This window comes from Pyxicephalus adspersus, chromosome 7 (genome assembly GCF_032062135.1).
Source record: "Pyxicephalus adspersus chromosome 7, UCB_Pads_2.0, whole genome shotgun sequence".
In the NCBI taxonomy this organism is placed as follows: Eukaryota; Metazoa; Chordata; class Amphibia; order Anura; family Pyxicephalidae; genus Pyxicephalus; species Pyxicephalus adspersus.
Window position 1 is genome coordinate 42,988,020 of NC_092864.1, and position 24,229 is coordinate 43,012,248.

At 36.9% G+C, this 24,229-nt stretch overlaps 1 protein-coding gene across 3 annotated transcripts in view; it reads left to right on the forward strand.

Moving 5' to 3' along the window:
* The window catches only part of TANK (TRAF family member associated NFKB activator), a 63,922-nt gene extending 40,298 nt beyond the window's left edge, over positions 1–23,624 (forward strand). For all 3 annotated transcript variants that reach the window (XM_072418236.1, XM_072418234.1, XM_072418235.1), the window contains exons 7-10: positions 657–718; positions 7,878–8,002; positions 14,308–14,864; positions 21,318–23,624. In XM_072418236.1, the coding sequence (XP_072274337.1) occupies positions 657–718; positions 7,878–8,002; positions 14,308–14,864; positions 21,318–21,494 (921 nt within the window). In that variant the 3' untranslated portion in view covers positions 21,495–23,624. The remainder of the gene's footprint in view (positions 1–656; positions 719–7,877; positions 8,003–14,307; positions 14,865–21,317) is intronic.
* Positions 23,625–24,229: the final 605 nt, after the last annotated feature.

Genomic DNA, 24,229 nt, shown 5'->3' on the forward strand with positions numbered 1-24,229 from the left:
TCTTTCTCTCCTGGCTCTCTTCTCTCGCCTTTCTCTTCTCTGTCTATACTCTGGGCTTTGGATCTGCAGTAAACCATACCATACATGGGCATTTTTTATCTATATCTGTCTCCCATTCTTATTTTATTATATGCAACACTCCAGGATTTCCTTTAATAAGTTTAGTATTCTTTGTCTATGACATCCAGAATTGTGTTCCCTCTCATTTTGTAAAGTGTGTTGTGGTCTGGTTGTTAAAGACACAGCTGCTCTTTTCTTTGCTGTAAAGGTTTTCAGTAGAGGAGGTGAGAATCGGTGCTGATCTTTCCCATAACAACCATCCAGCCTCCAGCTATCTTAAATTGAGTTCCAGTTAGAATCACAGCTATCCATTAGTGAATTGTACATTGCTTGGCCACTAGGAGATGGTATAACACTGCAGTAAATGTTTTTAGTGATGTTTTGCAGCATTCATTTCTATCTCTTTGTCAACAACAAACAAGTCAGAAAAACTATTCTTGATCATTATCAATGTTTTAAACCTTCATAGTTTATACATTTTTCTGGTATCTCCTAACAATCTTAGATAAACCAAAAATAGACACTCAGGATTGAACTCAAATGCTTTGTCATTCTTACTCGTTAAGGTATACTTTTTATTTTATTTTTTTCATGAGATGAGAAATAAAAACGTGATTCCAGATCTTCCTGCTGCTTCTGCCTTCAGTGAAAATGACAGGTAAAGTAAACTAATGTTATTGACTGTGATTGTTGTTGTTCTTATATGTGTAAAGTAAATAGAAAGTGACAGAAAGTGATGAACAAAAATGCCCCCCAGGCTTTATAAAAAAAGAAAAATGTTCTCATTCAATTCAAAGCTTTCCTCTGCCGTAGCCCCCACCCACCCCTCTGGTTCCTTTTTTCCCCACTGGATGTCCTTAGTCTTTCAGACTGAATGCTGGCCAACTCCATCCAACATAGAAGACCGAAGTCATCACTGTGAATGCACAGCGTCATGAGACCACCATTGTTACTGCGACACACTTTAGGATACTGGTGCAGAAAGCAGTGCTGTGGTGTTGAGCCCAAATTTGGCTATAGCAAGAGCCATGATTTAAAAAAAGGGTTTTTTTTGCCTTCATCTGGATCATAAATATATGTTTCTATCTGGAACATTCAGTTTTTCTAGTATGTTTATTTCCTAGTGGTTGAACTGGATGGTCTTTTTTTCAACCTACGGTAACTTTGTAAAAGGTTATAGAACGTATAAAAAAATCACTGGGGCCCTTCATAGGAGGAGGTGGAAAGGTAGAATATTAATTGTTGGGCATTGTTTTGTAGGGTGGCGATATTTTTTTTTTCTCACTTCTAAGTGTAAGAAAATGACCCAAAAATACAGCAAACTTGTAATTCTGATTTCTTTGGATAAATAAGATAATACATAAATTAAATAGGAGCTATAAATGTTCATTTTGGTAGTATTTGTCACATTACATTTGTTAAAAAAAATCTTTGTGTTTATAGCTCCATTCTTATACTTAAACACCAATAAATATACATTTAAAACCAAAACAATTTGCCAATTAGCACAAATTTGCATCAGCAGTTATCACAGAGGCTGCAGGGAGGATTTACATTGCTCATCTTGCCGTCTTATATCCCGTATTTTTTTTCTACTTTCATTTAGATTTGGAGTGGGGAGCATTTACATTTTTTGAATATTTACACAGGGCAGTTTTAACAGCTGTTCTGAAATCTGTCAGTTTGCTTTAAATGATGGTATGTTGCCTGTCATTCCAACTACTTATTTTGTCTGCTGTAAGCCCCAAAACCCTCTTCAGATTTAGAGTGACTCTGTATATTTTTTTTGTGTAAACAGCCATCAGAATGTTAGTGCAAGCACACAAAGGTACCTGCTCTGTTACAATGCTTCATTGTATTGATGGCTGCTCATTTCTGGTCTATGGAAACCCAAATGGGGGTTAGGGGGTATTGCATTGTCCATAATACATGGGATTGGCCCAATAGGTGTGGGTAAAACAGTGTGGCCTAATAATTTATTTTTGATGTCACAATTTCGAAAAAAATAGATTAACAAAAGTATGAATACAGAAAATATAAAAAGGACAAAACTGAATAGGAATAAGAGTCCGGTTTGTTGAAAATTTAACAACAAAAATTAATAACCAAAACATGAAAAAGTAATTATATAATTAAAATTTAATAAATGAATATGAATGCAAAAATACAAATAAGCAAAATGAAAAACTAAGGGGGAAAAAATGGCAAAGAAGGGGGAGAGAGTGTGGTTGGCTATGAATAGTGCCCACACCACGAACCCCATATTTCTTTTTAATCCAATGCCTATCCTCATCTGTTTTGTTGGAAACCTTTACTTTACAAGGCTCAATAGCTAAGGCTGAAATTTGAACAAGTAACTAAATGAATCAGAGTTGGCTTCATTGGAGATTCAGATCTGCCCAGGGATCAAGCAATATTTGGAGCCTTTACATTTTTGTTGTTGTGATCTATTTATAAAGCAGTGAATCTGACAATAACTGAAACATTTCCTGCTGGGGAATCAATTACTTCTATTGAATCACATAAACCTGGAAGATTCCAGGGAATGTTTCAGTGAATGTCAGATCTGTTTTATAAATGGAGTGAATTGTCTGGGTAAGGATGAATCTAAAATCCCCTAGACTTTCCCTTTAATATTCTGCCACCCTCTGCTTCCCTAATAATTAAGATGCATACTTTCTCCCTACCAGTCCCGTGCTTTGTTGATAAAACTGCACATGTTAACACAGATCAGCTTTGCTGTCCCTCCTTTCTTAGTATAGCCTATTTCCATATTCTATAATTATCTGTCTTGGCTAATATGTGTTTGGCACTAACCAGCCACCAGTAACACTAATTAGCCCGCAGTGTTCTTTGTTAGGGCCGTTAATACTTACTATTTTTTTTTCCTATTAATTTTGTTACCATTCAATAGTATTAGTTGTTAAGTGTAACTCTCTGCTTTTGTAAGCATTTATTAACACGTTACTCCATTTCTCCAACAGTTCGCTGCATCTGATGGTTGTATTTGTAAGCATTTATTAGCAATCATGTCATCGGTAATTAGTATCTACTAACACGGGGACTATCTTCTTATACTCATTGTTATTTGCATGAAATAAATACCATTAGCACAATTTTTACCATTTATACCATTAATATTAAGTATTTTTATCTGCTATAGCTCACTCTGTTTTCAGCATGAGCTCATAATCGTCAATATCTCTGTGTATTTTTATGTAGGTCTATATACATATTGAGCAATTTGTATTCATACAGTTGTTGGGGAGTATAATTTATTTAATTGTAGAAACCGTGCCCCCCCCCCCCCCCCAAAAAAAAAAGGTAAGCGCAAAGGACTAGCCATTAGTATTGCCTGTAGGGGATACCATAAACCACAATGGCCATTTTTTACACCTGTGCACTTTTGCAAGTATTTGCCACTTTGAAAAAAGAAGAATAGTTACTATATTCAAATGTTTAGAGCTTCATTCCTTTAGAGATATTACAGTGCCTGTATTTTCTACTTTTAGAAGCCTAGGAATCGGAACCAAACCTGATTCCATTTAAATATGGCTTATCAATGTCAAAAAATTTAGTTTTCTATTTTTGAATTTTAATATTTTTTGTTTAAACAAGCCTTTAGTTTTAAGGTTGTTTCCAGGATATAATAACTAAATATAAATAGCCTATAATCAATAATATAACTTATATTTTTTTATTTATAGATCACCATCATTTTCTGTGGCACAGTATTGACTACAATTGAGACAATACAGTATATTATAAATACCTACATTGTTCACGCACAATAGAATATGAACATGGAAAAATGTAGATTTGACAGGTACAGCAGATTTAAGACACGCGGGGGGGGGAGACCCTGCCCTTAGGAGCTTGCTATCTAAAGTAGTGTTCCTCGACCTGGTAAACATGGATGAAGCCTTTGAAATAACTTTTAAGTCTTCGGAGAGCCCCTGCTTTAGTTACTATATCCACATCTCATAGTAGTGTGGTTTTCAGTAGGAAAAATGCCTCTTACGTTGCTGTCACCCTTACAGATTGCCAAAACGATTATTGGTGTCAATTAAATTGACCTGAGAGGCACAAATTGAAAGAACCCCTATCAACCCTGGTTGAAAAACACTGATCTAGAGAGTTATCTGACCACCATACCTAGTGTGCCTGGCTATCATAATTTCAGTTATGTCAATACTGGTCAATTTTTTAAGAGAATTGAATAGATACTTTAAGAGTAAAATCTGACAAGTAGTGCCTCCCTACTTAGAACTTCCCCCCCCCCCGATGGGAAAATTCTTAGAGGTTTCCATATTGCAGTCCCCTTGTTGTTTTCATGTAATACTTTAACATTTTCAATGGGTAGATTCCACATTTATTTCCCACATTACTGTTGCCTAACTATTTCATTCTTTTATTACGAAATACTGTAGAAACGTTTTTTTATATTGCATAGTAAAAGAATTATTCAAAGATCGTTTGGGAAAACAAATTTGCATGTTCCAATATGTTTATAGAAAAAAAAATCCAAAAGATTAATTAAACTTGGGTCTAGAAATTCATCCACAGGAGCAAATTGCATACCTATGAATATAGTTATTTAAAAGGAAATTATGTGTGTGTGTGTGTGTGTGTGTATTATATATATATATATATATATATATATATATATATGACATGATCAAGAACTTCCAGAGAACTTCTGCGTTACCTAGGAAGACAGTACAACAGATTGGCTGGAAAAAGAGGGGAGATCAGATCTCAAAATCCCTTTCCCACACTCTACTCCCCCTTCTCAATGGTCCCCTCTTTTATACCTCATACCTGGCCAATTTCCTCAACTTTCGGCTTTATGTCCTTATACAAGCCCAAACTACATTCTATAGCTTGTCATATTGAATTTTTAAACAGGACTTGATAATGTGTCAACTGCTTCTTGGTTAGCATCAAATTACTATGACATATTAGGAACTGAATAATTCTTTCTCCTCTGTACTTGTACCTGCAATGTTTATTTAAAACTATATGCCAAGTAAAAATGTCTTTTTAAAATAAATGGAGGATCAGTGGAAATAGAGCCAGTAAATAAAGTTGTTGCAACAGATCTGTTGAAGGCTATCTGTGTTCTATCATGAAGATTTCCCTTAACTTCCAGTTCCCCACCACCTACTCTGATGATATTCCCTGACCTTAAAGCAGAACTAAAGTAAAAACAAAGAAATGTCACTTACCTTTATTCCACAGATCCCTTTATCAATCTAGAGCTGTTTTCCATACAGTCCCGTGTTGTCCTGGTGTCTCCCTTTATCCTGACGTGGACGAAGTGCAAGGTGCTGCTATCTTTTTCCTTCTTCTGTCTGTCACCTGACCTCGCACTGCACAGGTGTGAGATCAGGTGATGTAACCTGGTGTAGTTGTAAAAAAAAAAAAAAAAAAAAAAGAAATTTCACTATGCACATGCACGTGATTGGCACCTTTTTATGTCAATGATTGAAAAGCTACCATTTTCCAGATTTATTTGACTTTTATGGAACCAAAAGTCCTTAATATTTACACAATGTCAATGATAAAAACATAATTTAATATTCATTAAAAGGCATACATGAGATATCAGTTGACAATTTTTTATAGAATATATCAATGTAGATGTCGATGTTAACAAAAAAAGTCCCATTTTTGATATTTCCACACGTTTCTCAACTATTGCTTTCTCAGGAGGCAAGGGACATCACAATAACAACACTGCAACAAACATAACCAACAATTTTATTGTATCTGACATAAACCTCATGGGTTTTTTAATGATTGAAAAGCTATTTCTGCGCATTCCCAAGTCTTCAGACCCAGGAGGCTCTGCACTCCCATTCTGTCTTTACCTCCACTTAGCATATTTTTTTTTTTAAAGGCTTTTTTACTTTATATAGAAGGGTTATCTACTCTTCTATATAATGTAAGAAATGTGGTGATAGGTCTGCTTTAATGATCATAGTCACCAGGACAGATGGGGTTAAATTTTACTAGGAGAAAAACCAACTGCGATGTTGTTGCTGATGGTGGATTTAGGCTGTACATCTTATGTACATATCGTCTTTAAACTGAAAGCAAAGACGAATAGATGGGGTGCGAATCTGACTCTACCTGTAATAGGGTAAACTAATTCATTACTTGAGTTAGCAAAATTAAATATGACATAAACACTGTTCAACAAACATTTTCTTGCCAAACAGAATAAAGCCATTTTAGGTTATGTTTGATGCACAGATTCCAAATATGGTATTGTTTTTGTTAGATTGGCTCTATTTTTTTTTTTAAATAATGTCCTCAATATTAACCTCATAGAAAACTATTGAAACATGAAAATTAAGCAAAATTAAAATAGATATGCCTAGGTATACAAAATTTAATTTTTGGAATACCTATTGTCAATATATTCTATGTTCAGTATATTTACAGACCTTATCAAAAAGAAGTCACTGAAAAACTCCATTTGTATGATTTCCTTTTATGTTGATGATCAGGACAATCAAGTTGAAGACTCCAGCAGTAGTCTGCCATCATGTGTCTATCCCATCTGCCTGATACCTTTCTTCCATCACCTTTATATCTTGATGGAACCTCTCCCCTTGTTCCTCACTGAAATCGCTAAGGTTTTCTGGAAAATTTTGCAAATGGCTATGGAGATAGTGTACCTTTATGCTCATAGTAGCAACCAAGTTTTTTAATTTTAAGAGTAAGTTACTAATGACAAAGCTGTGCCAGGCAGAAGCTTCAGTATCAGTCATGTAACTTGTGAAATTTGAATCCTTTATCAGTTTCCAAATCTGGGGTCCATCAAAGATTCCTGCTTTTATTTTTCAGTAATCAATCCAGGAAGGAATCCACAAATGTATTTGAAGCAATCACCGTCCTTGTTTAGAGCTCTAACAAATTGCTTCATTAATCCCAACTTTATGTGTAGTGGAGGGAGGATGATTGTTTTTTCTTTGTCAACCATTGGCTCGTTAATTATGTTCGCTGCACCTTTTTTCAAGTTTTCCCTTGGAGGCCATGTCACTTTTTTTCCAGTGATACTGCTTTGCTCTACTATCCCACAAGCAGATGAAACATGGGTACTTTGTGTATCTACTTTGTTGTCCAAGTAGGAAGTTCACCATTTATAAATCAACACATATGGACCATTGGTGTTCATGATATCAAAGCTTTTGTAAGACCTTTTTGATATTTTCATATTCTTCTTTAAGTTTTGTTGAGTGACCAATTGGAATTGATGCATAGCAGTTGCCATTATGCAGTAAAACTGATTTCAAACTTCGAGTGGAACTGTCTATGAAAAGCCGGCAGTCTTCTGCTCGGTATAAACCGGTATTTTAATTTCCAGTCTTAGACAGTTCTTTTCTTTTAGCCTGGATGCTAAAAGTTCAGATGCTTGTTTTGACAGGCTTAGGTCACACATTAAATCATTGAGCTCTTCTTGGGAGAACAACTGGTTTGATGAAACACTTCCTTCATAGTCAGTTACACTGCTATCTCCGGGATTACACTCCAAACCCTGTATATCCTCCATGTGGGATACAGGAATATCAGGGAGTGTACTGAACACTGGTATGTTCCCATTGTCCCTGTTATATGAATAGAGCCCTAAAAGTATTGTTCTTCTTTTTTAACAATGCTCCTAACTAATTTTAGCTTTATTTTTTATATTACAATGTAAAAGTGTTCATCAGCTGCGAATCTATCTTTGAAAGACAACAACATTTCACAGATGTGTCAATTTTCTTTACTGCTACTGAATACTCTTCAACAAAATGTTTTCTACACAGGCAAAGCATTGAGCGTGTTTTCTCTGGCATAAAGGAACAATTCAGCCAGATTTGCAAGTTAACTAAAAAACAAAGCAGCCTTTTGAACACGGTTCACATGAAGAGAGAAGACGCATCTGGTAAAGGTATGATGTGCTTTATATTTTACTGTAAATGGAATGCATGATTTCATATCTCCCAATGTCACTGTAACCCCTTCATATCTACAGGGGAGGTAGTGCTAAAATAAAAATGTTATGAACATTTTAAAGTGAACCTGGGAGGACAGGGATAATTGAGCCATCGTTGCTAATTTGTATTTGAATGTTGCCATTGGTGAATCTGTTTCAGTAGCAAGATTATGGAAAATTGTTGTCATACTTACAGGAAAGGAAATTTACAGGTAATCTCCTCCTGACAGCATGCACACATGGGTAATCTCTGCCCGTTGCTCCCCACAGGACCACTTTACCAAAGCAATAAAAAAAACCTCCCTCTCCTATACAGGTGTTCTGTAACAAGCTCACGACAGGATAAGGGAGGGAAACATGCTGTCAGGAGGAGTTTACAGGAAAGGAAAATTACAAGTAAGTATGACGACAATTTTCCATTTTTCTGACACTCCTCCTGACAGCATGTACCAATGGGATGTAGCAAGCAGTAACATAAAGGGGGAGAAGAAAAAAGCAAAAAATGCCACGGAAACAAAGTTACTCTTTAGAGAGAGCAACTTATCAAATATAAGCCCCAAGGTGGCTGAAGCTCCAACCTATAACACTAAACGAATGTTGGAAGACTTCCAACTGGTTATTTACAGTTCACTTCCATATATACTTCTGTAAACTAAGTCTATAAGGTTGCCCCTTGCCTAGTTGAATGTCTCTTGACTTCCTGCTATGGAATCAAGTTCTCATGATGTAAGCATACCACATGGTATTAAAAACCCTAGAATGCAAAATCTGTAACAGATACTGCTGTGCTCCATAAAGGACTGCTAGAGAGGCTGACTAGAACATCCACAACTATCAAATCATTGTTTCTCTGAAGGTAAATGGTAAAAATCATCCTCATTTTCATGAGAACCTTCAGTAAATGAATGTCTCCATGCCAAAGAATTACTTCTCATTTGGCATGAATTTCAGCTTCCAAGTCCATTTTCTTATTGAGCAGCCCTAGACTGGATGGAAAGGAAGCTCCCTGAGAACTTGTAGGCCCAGAGGCAAGTCCCCTGCTGACAAGAATTACTTTACTGAAGGCTTCAATTTCACAACTGCTTTGAAGAATGGTCACCGCAAAAGACGTTCCAATCACTTGGTGGTTGTCGGGGCTGACACTTGGACCTAAACAAGTTGACCCCAAGTTCCTTGTCAGAACCTGAATGTAGAACATTCTGGAACCTGTGCTGGTGATGGTTTAAATGAGAAAACCCTTGATTTCTGCTATACAAATAAAAACTTTCTCTATATTGTGGCATCTATTTACAGATGTTTGTAAGCTTTAAGCATATCTGCCAACACCGAGAATAACCAGATGCTAGGAGCCTCTGCCTTCCAGCAAGTTTGCATTAAGTCCCGGGCAGACAGGGATAGAATGCTGCTAACGACCATGGAAAAGTTAGTCCTGGCAAGAAAGAATAAAAGGAGTAGTAAAAAAAAACTTGTGGTTGAGAAATGATTCTCCCATATGATCCCTCAACAGATTTTAGGCTGGTGGTTAGGGAGAAAGAAAAATTGAAACGCTTGTTTGTTTATAAAAAACAAAAAACCTGACTGTAATTTAATGGAAATAGACAATATTTTTCCACTTTGTCTGTTTATGGTAAGATCTGACCTGCATAATTATATTAAAATAATAATAATTCCTTCACTGGCAGTGTCGACCCCTCTAAAACTCTTTGAGCCCACACCATCATTTGTGCCACTTTGTACGAAGGCAAAAGTGTTCTAGATTTCACTGTAATGAATATTATCCTCAAATTTCTATTCCCTGCATTGACCCTTACTGACTCTTCTGATCACCAGAGTCAGAGTTTGCAGAAATGTTTTCTTGTGACTCTCCAACTTGGTTTTGGATATTGTAAGCAAATAACGTTGTTCAAGTAGTGACATAGGCTCACTCCCTGAACCACAGCAAGGTTATCACTGTGACAAATGTTTAACAAACATCTTCGGAGCTGTGAAAAGAGTGAAGGGTGGACAGGTGAACTGGAGGTGTTTGAAACATCTCAGACAGGAAGAATGTCTGGTGGCATTCCCCACCAGACTGGCCTGTAAGCTTCTGCTAGATCTATTGAAATCATCCAATGAGCCAGACAAATGACTGACAAGGTCATCTGCAAGATTATCATACAAAACCTTTTAGTGTAAAAAGTATTTAAATCCTTCAGGTCCAGAATTGACCTAAACCCATGAGAGGTAATTTACTATGAAAAGTTTGAATAGAATCCTCTTTCTTGTTCTCATATTGATAGCAGCACCACTGCTTGTCCCATTCCTTGCACATAAGATAGAAGCGCATTACACTTTTATGAATCTTTTAGAACTGTTGTCTGAATGTACCAGGATCTCGGAGAGCCTGACAAAAACTCTATCCGCCGCCAGATGTTTATCTGCCCCCAACAAAGTGACTGCAATCCTTATACTACTGCTGGGCAACAACCGGACCTGTTGTGGGGTAGATTTGCTTTAAGTCCCCATCTAGACACTGACCCCTAGGATCCTAAACAAAAAATAATTGGAATCTAATTCTAAAATGTAGGATAACTTCTTTTGGTGATGACTGGCCACTTTCTACTAGCCTTGATTCACTTTCTTTATCTAGGCCTGACTCCTTAAAGCATATAGCCCACTCCCGCTTAGATGGTAATAATCTTGCGCCACATGACCAAAATGATTCACTTTCCAAGTGCTCCACTGATTTGTTTCTGGAATGAGAGAGTGACCTCGTCCTATTAGTAATTTCACAGGGTGAACTTTCTTTTTCCCCTCATCCTTTTCCAGAGCATCGATGAATAGATGCTCTGGAAAAGCATCTATTCTCTGGAAAGAGGCCAGGTGTCTTGTCTTTCTGAGATGCTTTTATCCCTTTGCCGAACAGATAGTACTTGAGAGGCAGGCGGGGAAGTATCTGGCGCAGACATAATGCATGGCTTGGTTGTTCTTTCTTATCTTTATTTGCTTCTTTAAAGCAAGATGCACAGATAAGTTTGAAGGGCAAGGCCTTTGTGCCACACACCCAGCATACTTCAATGGCAGAGCAATATGCTGACTGACTTAAAATGGGCAGGAAGTTTCTCTTTGCTTGAAGGCCTAAATCCATCTTTCTAACATTTTTTAAGTTACAACATATGAGTCTTAAGGAACCATTGCCACAAACCACACATCAACACACATCACTGTACACTTGTGTGATGGTCAGTGGGATGAATGGCTGGTTGCATTGCTGCCAGTGGGAAGAATGTCACCTATACATATAGCCAACACATTATCTGGTGTCAATGTTAACTAACCTGAGAGGCACAGATTGTACATTGCTGGTCAGTGTGATGGTCCGTGGGATAAATGCCTGGTTGCATTGCTGCCCATTGGAAGAATGTCAAGTTTACAAATAGCCAAAACATTAACTGGTGTCAATGTTAGCTGACCTAAGGGGCCCATATTGCACATTGCTAGTCAGTTGGATAAATGCCTGGTAGCAATGCCACATTGAATTAAGGAAGCTTTAGCACCCTTTGACACTGGCCTACATGGAGACATCATTTGTTACACACCCTCTATTACAGGCACCGTAGACTGAGCTGGAGAGAAGCATGCTCTGACTTCCTGGTATGCTTTCTTGGAGGGATTTTTTTTTAGGTGGCGGCCATCTTCTGAATCCATCCCCTACCTGTGGCGCAGTTTCCGTGCCTGTGAGGCGAGGTTAGTTGAACCAGCAACTAAAACAATTAATATATTGTTCTTAAATATGTACTTAACAAAACCTACAAATAAAACTTTCTATCAGACTTCCTACCAGTCAGCATAGCAGCTACAAAGAAGTAAAAAACAGAAAAAAGTTTTTCAAAATGGCGCCTGGTGTAAGCAGGACAGTGATGGTCACCTAACAAAGGCTGCTACCCCTGCTGGAGAAGTTTAAAGATTAACAGTGTTAGATAGCAATTGCACTCATTAACATCAATGATTAAATATGTAAAGTAACCCAAGAAAAAACATCCAAGGTGTTTCCCACAAATACCACAGGATGATAAACAGGTATGTATAATTTTAGAATCCTGGTAAAAAAAACACCATAACAGGCAGAACAATAGTGCACAAAGCCATATTGTAACCATATATTAAAGCCATATGTACAAAAACAACAAATGTTACCAGATTATATGCAATGCCTAATACTGGAGGCGGTTACTTTTATTGCTTTAGTAAAGTGGTCCTGTGGAGAGCAAGGGACGGATTTTACCCATTTGTACATGCTGTCAGGAAACTAAGATTTTTTGGTATTCATCTCAAGAGCTTAGTACCATTTCATACCTGCAGTGAGCCACTTTGTTTTATGGGCACACATGCAGCCCCAACAGGGATCAATTAGGGATTTTTTTTTTCTTTTTTGGTTTTGGCTGTGCAGTTTCTATTTTAAAGATTTGCACTGGAACTGAAGCCACATGCAAATCTGGTTGCCTTCAATGTGGTTTAACCTGCCACACAGTAGCAATTTTCTATGCTTTTTAGAGCTACCGGCCATGGGGTTTTACAATGAGCCCAATGAGATTAAAGTTAAATTCTAAGCAATCTGATAAATATACATAAAAATACATATAAGGGAGTATTTTGCTCTGACACAGGATTTGTAATTGTGCCCTGAGATTTATGCATCAATGCCAGACTGTAGAGCCAGGGGGACCTGACTTTGCTGCAGTTATGGCTGAAGTTTCTTCTGCTTTTATTTTGTTTTTCCTGGTCCCTGAACCCCCTTTTTCTCTCATCAACATGCTACTGAAATATTTTCATTAAACTTTGTCTAGACCCAGTGATGTCTCATCTTTCCAATGTAGGCTGATAAGAGGGGGTCAGCAAAATATCATTGCACTTTTTTTATACTCCTCAAGAGCCTTTAGCCCTAATGCAAGCAATAGGCTGGTTCTTGGGAGCAGTTTTGCAAATATCAAAAAGTCTTGATGAGTTGATGTCATTTTTATTGATGTAGTAAGAATTCCATTCATATGCCTTTGCATACAGTCCACCCTAGGTAATGCCACATGTGATAGTGATTGAAAACCCAATAAATAGGGGTCCTGAGCACATTGGCTTTGCCACCTGCCAGTATATCACAAAGCAATATTCTATTACTGTTCAACCTCCTTACAAGTGGGAAGGAGAGTGGACATATGTGTTCTGACCCTTCCACATGTCAGTATTTATAAAGCCACTGGCTATGGCTGCCATCTATGCCATTAGACAGATATACATGACTCTATATGAACACTTCAAACACCCCTTGTACCTTTTAAGTTTAGTGGGTTTTATTTTGAAAAAGCTAAAAGCAAACTGTTCATAAATCTAATAGAGATGTAAAGTTACCTAAAGTGTATATTAGAGTAGTAATAACTTTGACAGATTTCATTTCTATCTGTGCCAATTTCTTGTCATGGACACACAACAACAAGTGAGAGTAGATCTTTCAGACGTAGGCTACGTACGCACGTCAGATGATTCTGGCATGTATACAGCACTGATCATTCATAGATCCCTCCTGGCGTATCAACGAACGATGAACAATTGTAATAAAAGTGAAAGGGAGAGCGCACAGCAAGGTGCAGCTCCATTGTTCTCCCCCTCCCCTCTCCATAGAGCAGAGTGGCGCTGTATGTACAGCGTTTGTTCATGCATCGTTGAGTCTTTTGTCGCTGGAAAGGATCGTGAAAAATTCTTTCCAATGACAATTATTGCTCATGTGAACGCAGCCCTAAGAAGAAATCTCTTATGCTTGGCATACACTATAGAGTCTATGAATAAAGCAGTGAATCTGACATTTAGCAATGCATTCCTTGGAGGAGAATCACTTATGCTAGGGGATCGGTTTCCCTCTTTTTCTGTTGAAATCTGTAAAGTTTGGGTTTCCCACCTCTATGCCTTAGCAACAATGCTTAAAACAAATATAGAAGGTGAATCTCTCCACCAGGGAGGCAACCCTTAATACAATTGACAAAGGGTTTTAATCTCATCCACATAAAAAAGTTAGATTTTAGGTATACTTTTTTTTCAAAATAAAAACACAAAGCGTTGTCTCTCTAGCTTGCACCCCAGACTCCCCATAGCTCACCATGAAAACCTTTTGTTTTCCACTGCAATCACTTTTAGAAAGACTGTTCACTCACTTGCTAACTACTTCCCTTTTTATTCTGAGAAATTAGGAAAATGTATATAATAAATAAAGTCCATCCTTTGATTACACGTAGATCCCCTGGAACAGTTTTCCATGCCCATCCAATGCACAGATGAAGACATCCAGGAGGCTAAGATGCAACAAAAGCCAATAACGATTATGGGCCCACCGCAATTTGCTCCAATCACACCGCAAGGGTTGACACCAGAAGACGACCTGGCCATCTCTGTAGAGTCCCTTTCAAACCTAAGTGTCAAGTTCCCACCAAGCACTGACAATTCCGAATTTTTGCAGAGTTCTGCGGAAAAGCTGCCAAATCTCACACTTGCACTGGAACAAAATACTAATTCTAGCAAAATTCAGGGGGAAACTCCCCTTAGGAAGTTCAGCACAGCAATAAGCAGCCCACCATATTCACCTCGCTCACCGAGAACTGTATGTCACATGGTCAATAATGAACTAGAACCTAACTATAAGGACACCTTTGTAGAAGGAGCTGAAGATAGCAGTCTCTTCTTTGCAGCCAACAATCTGGCTGGGAAAGGTACAAATGCCTTCCGTGTGCCAGATATCCCAAATTTGGATGACTCCATAGACATGACAGAGAGAACAGTACGAGGACCTCAGCAGGTAAGTCGTTTGTTACCCAGGGTCAGATTGGGTCAATTTTATTGTATCTGTTTTAATACTTATTATGCGCTTTAAATCAAATTAAGGTATTGAGCTCTGTAAACAGATTTTTTCCAGCAAAGCAGACAAGAGTGAGCAGGTAAACATGAAAATGGACCTAGAATTCATGCTGATGGGTATACACAGCATAGTAACAGAGGGGCATTGTTATGCTGCTTCTATCTTCACTGTTTAGTCCAGCAAAAATATAAAACTTGCTCAGCTTCAAAATGGGTGTGCAGGTATGCGAGCTGAATTAGTGCATTCAAGATATTTTCCCATTTTAGAAAGTGATACACTTGTGACAATTGTTGCCAAATATAATTAAGGATAATATAATAAAGTCTCTATATAGGGATATATAGATTAAAACAAAAAATAGCTGCTGATGCTTTCCTTTTCATCACCTAGTTTTCTCCAGGCCTATAATAGGGCGATGGAGAACCAGGCATTGATGAGGTCAACTTGTGTTTTTACCACCTGTAACCCTATACATTTTTGACAAGCATTGTGCAGTAGAATCCTGATTGGTTAAGAGTGCTGTTCCTCCCTTAACCAGCCCCAGTTTTTCTGTGCAGGGGATTAATTGCTTACTCCCTTCACTTTGTAGAATAACTTTCTCAAGAAGGATGCCCTATATTAAAGTATGTTAATTTATACTTACCATGCAGTCAGACTTAGCTGTCACTGGTACCTGTGGTCCCCATTTTTAATCAGAAACCAATGAAAGTGGTTCTTGATCATGAGATCACTATGTTACCTATAACATAATGATCACATGCATGTTGTGGGTTCACATACAAATGAGCCTTCACATACAAATGAGCCTTCAGCTTGCCTGTAGTTTTCACTGCAACCATTAGAAGGCAGTGTTCCTCTGTTTAACAATTTAACTCTTTCCCTTTGTTAGTCTATAAAAAATATAAAAGATAAAAGCAGAGCAAGTTTAAAAAAAAAAAAAATTAAATTTCCTACTAGTAAAAAAATATTTTAGCAGGCGAATTGGAGTTATAGCAAAAAATGTGTGTATGCACTTTTAAATTTGACATGGACATTTAGATTCCAGTGAATATTAAAGGTTGAAGGGGCTTGAATATGTAAAACTGCATTACATAACGTTTATTAAGTATTACATTAGATTTTTCTATTAGCCTGGAGCCCTGCCTTAATCCTGTACCTGTTGTATGCTATGTGGCCACTAGGTGTCAGGCTGCATTGTGTATTCTCTTTCCATACCAGAACTGAAGAAACAGCTGGTATGTGATTGCAAGTTGATGGGAAAGAAGGCAGCCAGAGAGAAAAAAATAAAATAAAAAATGCAGGCGAATTGGTGCTGAGCTGTCAAAAGGCACAGGGCAGAAGGTTAGATAATTGAGTTTCTCACCAGGGTAAATTGGGGGAAGGGGCCTTGAGATGACTTGAGGTTATTATATATTTTGTTTTTCTGTTTTTTGTGTATTGTTATTTTCCATTAAAAAATACTTTGATGTTGTGATATACCGTATTCTGTATGTATAATGGTTTTTGTATAAATGTAAACTTTTATTAGGGTATTCTCCTAAAGGACAATTTAGACAAGCCTGTATTTTGCCATTCACAGAGAAAATGAAATTTTCAAGTACTTGATTGTGGATTCTTCATATTGTAGCAATTTACACGTTTGCGTGTTATTGTTGTGTTGAAATCCTGTTTTTTATACACCCAAGACTAAAGAAGACTATCATGGGGGAACGAACCTCCAAGACTAACTTTTTTTTTATTGTTTGGCAAATGTTTTAAATTCTGGACCAGATCCATTCCAGGTTTGCTGGATCACTCAGGTTCCCACGTCTATCTCCTCCAGTCTTGGAGAGCTTTAATAAACCAGGTCCATTGAGTATAGTTAATTACTTTGAGGCTGGCTTTAGATGTAAACCCTAATTGTATAACATAATTGGGGTTAATTTAAAGCAGTTTTTGCTATTAAAAAGTAAAACAAAAAGTACAACAACATGCTTTACATTTGTGCCTCAAGCCAACTTTCAGAATCTAGAGCTAGCAGAGTGACTTGAAAGTGAATGAACATTTGTTTGGGAAGGTAAAAAGGGCAAAGGAGAGCCCAGTCATGTGACATGTCAAGTCACACGACTAGCTCTACCCCAATCATGGAGCTTTATCTGCTAAATACATTACACTCCTTAAAATACTGTGTAATACCAACATTTTACATTTTTATTTTACATTTCCTTAAATAGAATTCACTTTCTAATGCATCTAAATGCTACTGATTTCATGCAGGCAGGATGCAGTTGCCTCTTGTCCACATGCATGTGCTCTAGCAAAAGCTGCATGTGATGTTCTAGATCCGTCTTCTAGCCACCACAGCTAAACATGCCTTTTGGATGACTGTTGGCATGGCCACCTAAAGCAAAAAATAAAACAAATACACTTACCTTTACTTCTGCAGAGCTCCCGATCCCTCCATACCTGGCCTTAATTCAGTCCTGTGCAGTCTTGAATTCTTCCTTCATCCCGGTGCGAAGGAAGTATCATGCACTGCAATCTTCTTCCATGTTCTTTCTTCTTCTGCCTACATCAGCTGATCTTGCACTGCGCACAATCGGGTGACATTTTTTATTGTAAATGGAAAAAAAGAGTTCCGATCTCACTGCACATGCATGAAATTGGCACTCTTTTTTCGTCATTGCAGGAAAAAATCTTTCTGCACATGTCCGAGATTGTGCATGTGCAGATGAAGCAGCCCCATTCAGTTCTCCCATTCAGTCTTTACTACTGCAAAGGTAGGGGCAAAAGGGGAGGGGCTTCTGTTTTTTTTTAAGCTAATTTTTACTTTATATAGATAACCCTATCTACCCTTTTTTATATAAAATAAATATGTTGCTGATAGATTTGCTTTAAAGAGGAACTATACTTGTTGGTGGGTGTTGAACTTCTGCCATAATCAGCCATTACTCCCACCATACTTGATCATTATGGCTTAGACTTACCTGTGTGCAGCCACCCTGCAAATGATCACATTCACAGACCACTGGCTCCTTGGTGGGTAGGAGGTCAGCAATCTCCTTTGGGCATTGGATGGCCACTGGTGATGTAACTCTTCTGCATGTGCAGGAGTTACATTGTCCCAAGCTGTGTACAGCTAGAACAAAAAGCCAGCAGCAGCCAGGCCTTTATTCTTTGACAAAAGAGACCCTGCATGCCTCTTTTATCAATTAGCTCAACCTCCTGGTGACTTTTTATCCACATTCACGGTCCACATACTAGTCAACAATATTGGTCCTGGGAATTTTGGGCCATTTGGGTAGAGCTTGGTGCTTAAATATTTGTAGTATTTTGACTTTCAAATTTCACCCTTTAAATCAGAGCATTGTTTTTAAACTGCAAAGCTGCAATGCAGAAGTCATGATGAGAAAGGAACACTTTCATTAGAGCAGGAAGGTCAGCTAAAACATAGAAGTTTGTTGACAACTGAAAACACAATTGGGAGCGACACACATTGTCGTCCTTCCGGCAAATAATTGAGGTCTATGGAATGTTTCGACACATAAGTCATCACATTCACGTACTGCCAAGTAATTCCCTTCTCCAATCTCAATATGCTTTAATCCTTCTGCACTAACATCCAATGCAGACGGCTGTACGCAACTTTCATCTACTCTGGAAGTTGACATACTAACATGGACATCTCAAGTATGCTCTAGAGATCCCATATGGTCCATATGGCTGGCCCCTACTCATCTAGGAAGCGAGTGCTGTTACCAAACACAGTTGTTTATAGAAGTAGGCAGCAGCTTATGTGGTTGTAAGCAATGGCAGGGATAGATTGCAACTCTGGTGAGCTGTGATACTTAGATTAGCAGTGGTGAAAATGATCATCAACTGTTACATGATTAAAGCCACCTTTTGGGAAAAAGCCGCAAATCACTTTTAATATTAAAGACTATTACAGACTCTGATATTAGGATAATATGAAACCTAAATAGGTGTAAATACTTCCCGAAAAGTGAAGATTTCTGCTAATCAGGGTCATCAGTTCTTAAAGTGGTTGTTGCAGGAAAAATACATCAGCTGGTAGGTCAAGTGAAAGCACCTAGAGGTGCCTCTACATATCAGGAGCAGCTTTCTTTGCCTCCTGTATGCCAAAATGTGAGATTTGGAACAGGCAAAGCATTGGTACTTCTTGATGGCCTTTAACTTTTCTCCTTCCACACATTCCCATTAGCCAGTGAGACAGCCAATCATAGTGGTTCTAAAACTACCCAGAAGTGTTGGAGTTCATCCAGAACAACACCAACACTGGGTCACTGAAGGCTGGAGAGGTACCTATAATCACCTGCACTTTTTCATGGCAGATGATTGTTTTTTCTTTTTTTTTTTTTTTCAATTTTTATGAATTTTATATTTGAGAAATTCCCGGGTTCTTCTGCACTTGCCAGGACAGAATAAACTCCCATGGGATTTGCGTCATCCTGGCCCTGCCAATGTGGATGGCTGAAGATCACAACGAGGAAGAGAAGGAAGAAGATAGTTGCACCCTGCAATGGAACAGGGACAGGTGAGTATAGCAGGGTTTAGTTCTGCTTTAAAGATCAACATACCAAAAGTTCAAGTCAAACCCAATAAAGTCTGTGGGTAAGAAACCTTCCACTTAAAGGACCAAATGTTCTATGGGTAGTTTTATTGCTGAAATAATGTTCTTTTTAGGATCAAATACCCTAAAACATATAATCCTGATAGAAAAGAGCTTAGGGACATTCACACATTCAAAAACCCTAAAAGATTTTGTACCCTTAAGTGGAAGATTTGTCTCCCATAGACTTCAGTGGGGTTCAACTCGACATCCAGATCACTGAACAGCAAAAAACATTTTACCCAACTCTAGTACAATCACAAAACCATTATCTAAGAATATTCAACAAGGAACACAATACACCAACTTGAATATTAATTAAGTTAAAATAGAAATGTTGAATTTGCCCACCAACGACTGTTTAAAGAACAAGCATTACCCTTTCACACAGAAAAAAATATATAAGAGTGTTATCTGGACCTTTTCTTCTAATGTTGCAACATTCACACAACAAATTGGTTATAAATATACCTCCAAGTCTTGTATTAACTAATTTATTTTTGTTAACTTTTTGCTATTTAATTAATTAGCTAGAAATGTAACAATATAAAAGAGATCAACTATATACAAATAAACAAAAAAATCCTAATTAAAGGACAAATTGTTCTCAGAGACAAACACTTGCTAAAGACAAAAAAACAAAGAAAATAGAAAAAATTAAAATAGTAAAAAAGGTAATTCCATTATTTGGCATTTATCTTAGGAAATGTTTGACTGGGGCATGTTTAGTATACAGAACTGCAGAACAGATTTTGTATGGATTTGTGTTCCTTTTTTTGATTTTGATGATTTTCGTTTCTTAGTTTTTAATCAGTTTAGAAATGTTTATTTATTTTAATCTGGAGTATATCCTAAATCTGAACTCCAAGCAGATATAAAAGGCACTCATTTATAAAGTACAGAATTGAATTTATTTTTTAGTACAAGCAGTGTTAATAAGGATCTTGCTGATGGGAGGAGAGAGGAAAGGATTAGTTTATTAGTTTGCTGCTTCTCCTTTCAATTTAAGTCACAGTCTGGAGGGGGAGGGAGAATTATATATGTAGGTATCTATCATCACATTTTTAACATGATATAAAAGGGTGGCTAACTATTTTTGGGGAGCAGCCCTTCCCTTCCATCTTTACTGCCATGGTGGTAAAGACAGAAGGAGAAAACCATCAGCCTCCTGGGATGCATACGTCATGTATCCCAGGAGGCTTTGGGCTGCTCTTTTTGGCACATGCCCGTTTTTAGGATCAGGTGATGTAAGAAGAAGCCGGAAGCAGATATTTTTTTTTTTTTATATAAATGAAAGTTCCACTTTAATTGCAGCACAGGTCTCCTGATGCTGTGTGCTGTGCTGTGTGTGTGTATATATATGTATGTATGTATGTGTGTATATATGTATATATATATAATGTTGCCTATCTATGAGCTACTGTCAGCCAGTGCAGACATTCCTTTGCCATCTGATTTTAGAGGACAGACATGCATTTTCCCAATTGATTACTGTTGTGTTTTCCTCCATTACAACATATAGGCATGTATCATCAAAAATCAGATAGATATTCTGAACTGTATCTGTTCTATCTGCTGGTACCTTTCAACCTGGTCGTTCATTCAGAGCAATAGAATATTAAGCCTGTAGAGTTAATATAAAGCACAAACTAACTTCAGATGACAACAGTTGCATGAAGCAGTCTTTTTATATCATTGTAAAAAGCAGATAACAATGAATTCTGTAGCAACCCATGAAATGTGAGTATTGCAAAGTCCTATATAAATTCTGTTTTCTTTTGTAGCCTGTTTGGAAGCCATCTTCACATCAAGACGACGACCCATCAATAGCAGTTGGTGAGAAGTGGGATCAGGATAGTTCGGACGTATGTGAATTCTGCCAAGCTGTTTTCCCTTCATCGGCGAGAGCTGAGGCAGAATTTCTTAGGCATCTAAATTCACACTTTAACAATTTAACTTAAAGACACTTTCTTGTCCACACTGTTTTTATTTAGTCGTAATACAGATTGGAAAATTGTGTGTAAATTAAATGGACATTTTCTATAATTATATATACCATAGCAGTCACATGAATATTTTATAATATGATTTTTTTAACGCCTGCATAATATTTTATTGACTTTTGTCCTTTATTTTACATTTTTTAGTCTTGTTAATTGTCTGCAATAATTGTTAATTGTCTACAAAAACCAGAAACTGTATGTTTAAATTGTGTATTGAAATTGCCATATCTGTTATAACCGCATAGTGTTGTTTTATTTTTAATTCAGTGGCATTCCTGTAACAGAGTACATATGTGTTAAATATATTATTTTCCCTTAAGCAAAAATATTTTTATACCTCGTTCATTTATAAAATGCTTTATCCCCATTTATAAAGCACAGAAAAAAATCTGAGCACAGTGGCAATCCCCTGAAGCAATAAACTAACAGCAATCCTATTTTTTAGCACTAGAACCTACATTACGGTTTGAGCCTAACTGCTTCCAGGTATATTTCTTTATTATGGATATGTGATAGGAAATTTAATAAAATGTGTTAATTAGGAGCTGATGAAATGAAATAGAATACTGCAATGTGTTAAAAAAAGTATATATTTTGTACGTTGGGGGGGGGGGGGTGTATTTTATTGACACATTTGAAATGTATTTAAATTTCTATTCTTCTATGTGTATTATAATCTAGTTACATTGTATAAACAGTATGTTTACTTTTTTTTTTTTTTTTTTACGATACACCTCAAAAGTACAAAAAAAAAATATTTTATATTTATATTTCTAAAAACTATTTGACAAAAAAAGAGAAAGCATTAAAAGGGGAATTTTTATGGCAATACATTTTTTTGTTATTTTGCTTTATTCATTTTTTTTCCTAAATTACCTCTTTTATAACAAAGGCTTACATCTATTCTCTTTTTTTTTTTTTTTTGCTTCACTAAAGCTTTTGGATAAATTATTCTCGGATGATATTTTCCAAAACACAGAAAACAAAAGAGTTTATGGAGATCTGATCTGGTTACAGCTGCTACAAATACATACTATAATTTTTTCTTTTTTTATTAAACTATAGATAATCAATGCACTAAATCTATCATTCACAACTAGGATCTTGATTTAGGTGTAGGTACTGTAAGTATACAATTCTTCCAATTTAGGTACCATAGGTACAAAATAAAATTGTTCACATATTCCTATGATAAAAAAAAATGTTTTATTAAAAAAAAAAAATTTAATTAAAAAAAAAAACTTTGCAATTTGGATCAAAGCAATATTGTTGGTACCTGTTTTTTAATTCTGTAAATTGTGTATATTGGAAAAACTCAGATTGTTAAAATGAGGTTTTGAAGACTTGCAGAAAAGCTATGATTGAGATTAAACTGCAGCGATCCACTGGAGATTATCACAATCAGGATTCTAGTTAAAAAGCTGCTTTGCCGCTCAGTGGGCAAAGGCCGGAGAGCTTGGTCTATTGTGGAGATCCCTATAGTAGAAGTTCCCTGGGGATGTTACACTTCTTCCTAACAACCCTGAGCAGCAAAGCAAGCCTACGTTATTACTCAGAGAGCAGCAGCTTGTATATATCTTCCTTTTACCTAGAGACTTTGTTTATTGTGAGATATTCTTGTGAGAACTGTGATACTTCCCAGTGCACCTTTCACTGCCCCTGCTTAAAAGCAAAACTACTAATTACACCACATGTGTAACAAGGAGCTCTCTACAATCACAAGCAAACAAAACTGGTTTTGCTGCAGGAAATGCATTTGTCATATGAATGCAATTGTCAGTTCCGTGGTTGTCAATTGTGCCAAAAGTTTATAGAATGTGTGTTCTGGATTTGTTGTGCCTTGAAAAAAATGTGTCAGCCAGATGTACAATGAAAGATTTCTACTTGCATTGTTTATTCCTTATATATATTGGGGAATTAAGCATAGTACTGCCAAAAGCATTTAAATAAAAAAAGTGTTTACATTTTAGTTTATGGGTATAAAGTATTTCATGGACATTATTACCTAAAACCTAGTTGAACCTTTTTCACTGCAATGAAGTCAGGCAGTGTAAACAGTAATAAAGATACTTCTCCATTTCTTATTTATTCTTTCTTTTTTAATTATTATTCTCACACATCTATATCTTACCCAACAGCCGGCAGCACTTTTGTTTTGCTGTTTTTTTTCAAAGTTGTACAATTCGTGGCGGAATCAATTAACCTAACTGCATGTTTGCAGATATCGTCCTGGGCTGGTCCTCTTTTTTTTTTTTTTTTTTTTTTTTTAAGTGCTGCTGCAGGAATTACAAAGTTCTCTTAACAGTGATCTGGATCCCACACTGTTGTTTGGAGCGGTATTTTCAACCCGAGTTGCAGCACTAAAAAGTAAAAGAGTATGATTATTATTATTGTATATGAGACTTAACTACATTACTACAGAAATAAATAAAGGGGTTCAATTGAAGCTTTCATGGTCAAATGTGCATCTAAAAACAAAACTTGTCCTCTACGGACTTAAGAAATGTAAAAAGCACTTCTTATCTGGGAATTGACAGTATATAGATATACTTACCATGGCAAGCTACTAAGCATGTGCCAGGTCTACTTACTACTCCAAGTCTCATTGAGAATAGGAGCTGGATATGCTTTCAAGCTACCTAATGCCACATTCCAGATAGTGACATTAAGTTTGGAAGGGGGGCAATGAATGT